The 8,073-nt window shown below is 40.4% G+C and overlaps 1 protein-coding gene and 1 long non-coding RNA gene across 2 annotated transcripts; one reads left to right on the plus strand and one right to left on the minus strand.

The window, feature by feature from the left end:
- Nucleotides 1–501: 501 nt before the first annotated feature.
- LOC115773126 (uncharacterized) lies at nt 502–1,472 on the minus strand. The gene is made up of 3 exons (XR_004019075.1): nt 1,391–1,472; nt 1,158–1,266; nt 502–920 (listed from the first exon to the last, which is right to left on the minus strand). It is a non-coding gene; the product is annotated as an uncharacterized LOC115773126 (long non-coding RNA).
- An 874-nt stretch (nt 1,473–2,346) lies between these two features.
- On the plus strand, nt 2,347–4,779 carry LOC115772915 (myosin-9-like). Its single transcript, XM_030719363.1, has one exon. It carries the CDS (start codon nt 2,598–2,600, stop codon nt 4,410–4,412), a length of 1,815 nt encoding a protein of 604 aa, XP_030575223.1. The 5' UTR covers nt 2,347–2,597; the 3' UTR covers nt 4,413–4,779.
- The last annotated feature ends 3,294 nt before the right edge of the window (nt 4,780–8,073 follow it).

Raw genomic sequence — 8,073 nt, forward strand, 5'->3', positions numbered from 1 at the left:
GGTAGGAGCAAAGGTGTCACGGGTGCAAAATTTCCCAAGTTGCAGAATCTGCCACCAGCCAACCCAGGGACATAAAAAATATATTTAAAAAAAAAAGTTTCTGCTCTGTAAAAATGATGCCCCCATCAGCAGGTATGTATAATGTAAGAAATTAGTGTTTCAAGCTTTTGTTTGTTTTTCCAATAAGATGACCTGAATGTAAAACTTTTATTCTCTAAATCATTGATTTTGTATATGCACTGATTGTGTATCCTGCAGTGCTGCTTTTATGTGTTCCTGTTTTGTGCACTTTAATAAAGTGTTCTGTGTTACAGTAACAGTGAATTGTGGAATCAATAAATGTCTAAATTGGGCTTTAATCAACCTCAGACTTACTAACATTCTTTGAATCAGCCTCCTTGGGGCACTGATAAACATCAAGCACAAAGAAATGTCATTTACCAAAAGAATAACCATTCATTCACATGTTCAATTCCATTTCTTTATTATGTTATACACAAATAACATTATGTGCCCAAATAGGCTCACAAGAGGTCATCATTTAGGAGAAAAATGACAGAGCAGAACCAAAACAACAACATGTACAGTACAGGCAGGTGACAAAGACACGTTTGTGAGCTGTTTCCTGGAATTGATTCTAAAAGTCTCTGAAATGCTAATCAAACAAGTAGCATCTATTATGCCAGTCCAGAATTTCCCACATAGTTTTAGGTGTTCAGCTGGGTTGGGAACTGGTGACTATGAAGGCCACAGCATTTGATTCACATCATTTTCATACTAAACTATTCAGGAACCCCTCTTTAACAGTTTATTCCCAGGATAAAGGTGATCCCTCAATGTAACTTTGTACTGATGCTCAGTGACTTTTCCCTGTGACAAGAGGATCCTAACATGGGGTATGCCTCTGATCTCGCATCTGTCTGTAAACAACGGATTTAATGGTATGAATATACCTTGTATAAAAGCAAACCAAATTCAAGCATTTCAGAGAACCCAAACTTTTCTTATGACTTTCCAATTCCAGACAGTTTTCCAGCATGTTTACACAACACAGACATTCTAATTACCTAGTATTTACTTGAACAAATATACCTGACTCTTCTTTTACAACCCCATTCTTGTATAACTTCAACTTCAACACTTATGGCAATACAGACCTGATTCAAACATCAGGTGGGGGGGAATCATATACAGATCAACCCAGATGGCTCTGTGACATTTATGTGGAAGACCATGGACAGCAGCTCAGAGAGCTGGAAACATCACCTGATAAGACAAATAGATAATAAACAGTGAGAAATAAAGATGTTATTTACTGGACATTTTGGACCATCCTCTTTCATTACAACATTTTGACAATCACAAGCCTTCTTGTTCAGTGGCCACACACCAATTAGCATTACTCTTCATTGTAGACCGTAATCCAATCACAGCCAGGCCTAATTACACCACTCGATCCTGTGGTGCGGTCTGGTAAAAGAAAAAACAAAGATTATGAGCTAGCTGTCCAACCCATGACCTCCACTGCAGGGGCTATAACATTACTGACACAGGGCAGAGCCGTGCTGCGAACAGTTACGGTGACCATCGGCCATTATCTGCTACAGCCATCACAGTCACCGTGGTCAAACCTCACCACCACACAACGTGTGTAATTCACATCTCAAACTAATAATAAGAACAATGAGAGAGCGGCACAGCATAGCTGACAACTCTGTAACTAAACACATAAACACCGACATGAACACTCCCATGAGTTTTTGCACATTCCTCTGATCCAAACAACAAGAAAAAAATCTGTCAGCTGATCACACGGCCGACGCTCCATGTTTTAACATTGGAAAAACATTGTACTACTCCTCACTGTATGCAAAAAAAAACTACTTTAATTAAAAAAAAATTTTTTTAAATCACGTTAGTAATCCGCCGATAAACTGTCACGTAAAGGGCTTTTTCTTAATAGCCCGGTTTGTAACAATGAAAGGTAACATCCAAAGGTCACCATCCCCCCCATCTTGATCCAAATCAAACCACAGTGGTCTACTTTTTTAGCGCTCCGTTTGTGCAGTTAAAACTGTCGTTTGTGCTGCTTTTGCTGCCAAGTAAAACCAGAGTTATGCCCAATAATTTACGCAGTGCTTTTTCCTATATAGTGTCCTCACCTTCGATGCGTGTTTTGTGCAGAAATAAACGGCGAAAACGGGAGTTTCGCTAACAGGAAGTGCTTGCTAATAAAAACAAAACAGAACAAAATAACTCCCGACAACCCCTTTCCTATTGGTGGAAAAATGCACCATATCAACCAATCAGAAAATTATGCGGTATTACGCTAGGGCCACCAGTCGAATGCTACTCCTAACGTTACTCCTTATGACGTCAACATTCCAGCAGCCTCAAAAGATCATAAAAGGACCAAAAGAGCTTTGCTACATCAAAGAACCCGGAATCTTTAAATACAGGTAACCAAGACAGACTTTCACAAACGTTTTCAGTCTCCTGTCAGTTTGGTGATTTCTTTTGTTCTCAGCGTTCAAACGTTAAGCCTCAACTAGAAAACCTTTGGAAACATTTGGAAAGAGTCTCAACATCTCAAGAACATGTTTCAGGACCAAAAACAGAGTGATTTCGCTGAATCACTTCACTGCAGTGGTCAGATAAATGTCCCAGAAGACACCGAATCCCTCAAAAGGGCACTTGATCTCCTCCAGAAGGAAAATGAGCAGTTGCACATTATGATCAAACAACTGCAGAAGAAGGACAGAGAGAGGGAGGCCCAAAATAAGGGCTTTGGAGCCATTAACAAAGAGGACCAACCAGATCAAGATCAGCAATGCAAGGGTAACTTGCAGATCTTAAATGAAGATTGGGAAATAATGCTTCATAAGCAACAGAACCTCAATGACTTGAGGGAAAGATATAACATGGAGGTACACAAGCTCCAAAATCTGGAAGCTAAACACGAGACACTACACCAACTCCAGCAAAAGGACATATTAGCTGAGTACACACAGTGTCAACTTCAAGACGTGATGGTCAGATATGAAGTGACAAAAGATAAACTCAGAAACTTGGAGGCACTACAGAAAGAGACACAACACAAGCTGGAGGAGAAGACCAGAGAGCTGGAGGTCCAAAGTAAACGCTTGGGAGAAATTTCCAAGCAGGATGAGGACCAAGATCAGCAATACAAGGCCAAGTTGCAGCGTATAAATGAAGGCTGGGATGCACTGCTTAAGAAATCGCAGCAGGAAATTATACGCTTGTTGGGCGAGAAGAAAGAGAAGAGCAAAAATGAGAGCGAACTGAGAAGTGAATTGATCTGCATGACCCAGGAGATAGGAGAGTTGCAATACAAGCTTGAAAACTTGGAAGCAACACACGAAGAGACAAAATACGAACATGAAAATTTGGAAAGACAACACAAGGAGACACTATACAAATACCAACACCTGAAAACCAAACATGATAAGACGCTACAGCAGCTCCAACAACTGGAAGAAGCAGGTGTAGAGACACGATGCCAGTTTTTTGAAAGTGAGGCTAAAAATAAAAGTTTGCAAGTAAAACTTGATCAAACACTACAACAAAACATGGAAATACAAAAAGAGAAGGAGCAACAGGAAGCTGAATATAGAGAGATGGACAGCAAGCTCAGTGACATGGAGAAAAGACATGATGAGGCGATATCAAAGTTGCAACAACTGGAAGCTGTAATTGAAGACACACACCAGCAGCGTCTAGAAAGTGAGAAGGAAAAGGAACGCTTGCAAGTAAAACTGGATGAAGCAGTGCAAAGAAATGCAGAACTGCTACAGGAGAGGGAAGGACAGGATGAACTGGGCAGAGAGATGCAACGTGCTCTTCAAATCTTTGAGAAAAAAAATGCTGAACTCCAAGTATTTTATGAGGAACTCAAAGACAAATGTGTTGATAGGGAGGCAGAGAAGGTAAATCTGGAGAATCTCTGCAATGAGACGATGTCTAAGATGCAAAAAGTGATGGAAAGAAACATGCAACTGCACACACTCTGTGAAACACTACAGAGCACAAACAGTGAACTGCAGAAGCAGGTACAACAACAGGAGAAAATGCATGAAGACATCTTTTGTGCTCTTGATAAAATGCAAAGGGCAAATGAGCAGTTGCAAGACAGGCAAGATATAGCAGAGAAGGCACACAAAGAGGAATGTGATAGTCTGAAGGAAATGTATGCACAAAGTGAGAAAATGGTGGAAACTCTTAAAAAAACATTGGAGCAGCTTGAAGAAACGAATGAAGAAAGTTTTTCTGCCATCAAAAAGCTCAAACTCCGAAACGCAGAGTTACAGGAACTCTGCCAGAAAAAGGAGAGAAAGCGTTGCTGGTTTCTCCGCACGTTCTGCTGCTGCTTCTCCTCCTCAACCGAAGAATAGCCTGCTCTTCCTCCACCCTCTATCCATCTTCATCCTTTTCACCTCTCCCCTCTTCTCATTCCTTTGAATTGGCCGCAGCATTCACCAGCACCATCTCCTAACAACTAAATGTGTCCCTGAACTTATCAGTGGTAGGTTTAACACACCATTCCTCTTTTCCATCACGCCACCCCCCAGCCGGCCGCAGCAGATGGCTGCCCCTCCCTGAGCCTGGTTCTGCCCGAGGTTTCTTCCTTTTAAAAGGGAGTTGTTCCTCGCCACTGTCGCCAAGAGCGTGCTCACAGGGGATCTTCTGATTGTTGGGGGGGCTCATTAAACCAAACCCTGATAAGTTCTCTGGCATGAAATATGAGACGCAGCAATATGTAAAGTGTTTACATATTTGCTGAGTCTCATATTTCGTTGTATATATAATTTTATGTGTGTTTGGTTGTATATATATATATGTATATATATATATATTAAAAAAACAAAAAAATAAGTATCCGTATGAATGGTTTTCTGTATACTGTAAAAGAATTCATGTTTTATGGTAAAGTATTGGCAGCTGTCACAATACAGTTGTGTGATATATTCCACACATTGCAATAACTAGACAAAGCGTTTCCTGCAGAAACTGCAATGTGAATGTTTTGTGTAGCCCAGAGTATCCACAAGGAAGATTTATTTGAGCTGCAAATCCATAAAATTCCTAATACTAAATTTACTGAGTAAACAGGGTTGAAAAAGAAAAAAAATTGAACACTAAAAGAACTTTTGTTAGTGTTAAATTTAATATTGATGTGTTTAAATGGATGGATTTTAACACATCAATATTTTTGGATAGATTGACAGATTTTTGATCTCTGGGGTGAGATGTATGTTGATGATGTAAATGAGCCACACAGTGCATTTTTAAATATGCTTAAAATGAAGGAACACTTTTTAAGCAGGGTTTAGCATCAGGTCAAATAAGGAAATAGCCGCCTCGGGAGCTTCTAAACAGCGCTGCACAATGCGGCAATGCTGAAGGGGAGACCAAATTTAAATGAAACATTGTTCAGAATTTTTATGGGCTTCATGAGTGCACCTCATATAAAACCTCAAGTCTGAACATAAACATGTGAAGGGACAAAACGTACTTCCTGAATCACCCTGAGTCCCTGCGTGTTCGTTAATTGGGAAAAATTCACTTGTCAGACGCTGGATCAGAATCAAGGAGATGTTTAATACACACAAACACACACGTCACAGGGAGTGTTACAGAGTACTCTGGTTCAGAATTGTCGAAGCTGCTTAATACAGTCAGTCGGTGCAGCTTCACACCAAGTCTGACACCGCTCTCTATCTTAGTCCAACTTTTATACACAGACAGACAGTTACTGAAATATGCAAGATGTTGCCTTGTACGGCGAGGGACGTGTAGCATGCTTATCAGTTCCTCCTGCCCCTTCGCTGTCGCCAATTAACGGCCTCATCTGGGTCCTGTAGACACAAAACATCAGACCAAAACACACGTTCTTTTCCAGTAACTCATCCAGCATGATTTTCCTGCCTCTCTACGATGCAGTCTTATTTCTGTCTCCTGTGCAGTGTTATTTCAACACCTTCACCTTGTTGTGAAGACTAATGCTGTGATATGCTACTTGATACTGTTTCTATTTAAATTGTTATATTTATGGTATCTCTACTGTGCAGCTTATTTACACTCCTTCCTTCAGTCCCTCTTTTGACCTCAGAGGTCAACTTCACCGGCGTGACCCGGGGTGCTCAGCCAGGACTGCATCATTGTTAAGAGCATTGTTTTTCAGTCTTTGTCAGCAAGTTTTAGAAAGGGTTTAATAATGTCGTATTTATATTGTATTTCCCTCTTTTCTATTATTTTTTATGGCATTAAAACCAAAATAAAACAAACAGTGGACTTAAAGATGAGATATAAGCTCATCATTACACACATAAATCAGAACACACCTATTTATTTCACATCCCCATAAGCTAGTGACCCGTGATTATTGATATCAATAATTGATCTTGTCTTCTGTGTGTCAATGATGCTCTTGTGAAGTGTATTAGCACTTAAAATCAGTCAGTCCAATCTAGATTCTTCATATAAATTGGCCCACAAAGCAAACAGTGACTCTGATTCAGTTATTATCTAATTTTTGGCCTAAAATTCATTAGATAGATGCTGATTGCCTCTAGCTTAGGGTCAAATCAAAGTCCAACTCTACGAAGCTCTTACTCCAAACATAAAAATAAATTATCAACTGGACCAATGCACAGGTAGCAGTTAAATATGCAGCGCTTCAGCCTCCAAAACACATCCGTTCTGGCATGTGGAAGAACTACACCTGGTCACCATGCTGGTCACCAGCTTGGTCAAACGCCGCTGTGGGGACGGCATGCCATTCTTCAACCAGCATTTGTCGCAAGCCACCCAGTGTGGTTGTGTCGGTCACTCTGGCATGAACAGCACACCCAAACTGATCCCACAAGTGTTCAGTGGGGTTGAGGTCAGGACTACAGGCAGGCCATCCCATCCTCTCCACTCCCAAATTCTGGAGGTAGTCTCTGATAAGTCCCACTCTGTGGGGGGCGAGCGTTGTCATCTTGGAGGGTAGAGTTCTGTCCCAGACTGTGGAGATATGGGATTGCTGCTGGTTGCAGAATATCTCTTTGCACTCCAATGATGACAAGCCTGATTGTCAGCACCTGGGGTAGCAGAAGCTCAAAACAGGAGTCAATATCAGAATAAGCTGTTTGGCACTGGCAGAGAAAATTTGGCAAGTTTTTCATACTCAACTCTGCTGCCCAACCCACAAATATAATTTCCTTACAAATGTGGCTCTGTGTAGGGGGAAATAAACAGGCTTTCCAATGGGATAAGATTTACTGTAAAGAAGCATTGATACAACAAATAAATAACTGGCCAAATGCACATTTTCTTACTTTTTTGTGCATAGTTTAGATGGAACAGTATCATCTTTCAGTATTAACCTAGCTGCAAATTCAGCTTGAACAACCCAAATAAATGAAACTTGCTTTCATAAACAAAGTGGCATTTTTGGTTACCTTGAAAATAAAAGCTTACAAAGATGGTTTGTGCAAAACAATGGAAAATCTGTTGGAGCAGACAGGTTGAATCTCTGTGCTCTGAGCCATTTCTGGTTGTGACCATAGAAAGAAAAAAAGAAAAAAAAGCCTTGGTTGACTGGTAAGAAAAATAGAACATAGAAATTCAATGTACAAAACACAGAGATGGAGTCTGGCTTCACTGTCTGCTAAGAGCAGCGTTACTAAACTTTAATTTTTTGCATAGCACATGCTGTAGTTGCTGTAGCAGGAAGGACGTTTAAAATCTCATGTGTATTACTCTTCAAGGAGAGAAGTAATGCTGCCTAAGTTAGTGCCTTAGATGGTGTTTATGTTGCACACAATAAACATTCAAGCTTACCATTTATCAGTGTCACATTCCTCCCCCAAAAAAGTACAGAAACCATAGACCATCTCTTCACTGCAACAAGCTCTCAGAGCAGCCAATGAAAAATGATGGATGTATGGTTTTCCATCTCCACAGCAACCACAGATGTATTGTCTTGGTCACTGATAGTCAAGGTTATGAGCATGCATCACATCTCATAGTCAAACTGATAAGAAGAACGAGAATGTTCTTTTACAGATA

Source organism: Archocentrus centrarchus, chromosome 22 (assembly GCF_007364275.1).
Source record: "Archocentrus centrarchus isolate MPI-CPG fArcCen1 chromosome 22, fArcCen1, whole genome shotgun sequence".
NCBI classification, from domain to species: domain Eukaryota; kingdom Metazoa; phylum Chordata; class Actinopteri; order Cichliformes; family Cichlidae; genus Archocentrus; species Archocentrus centrarchus.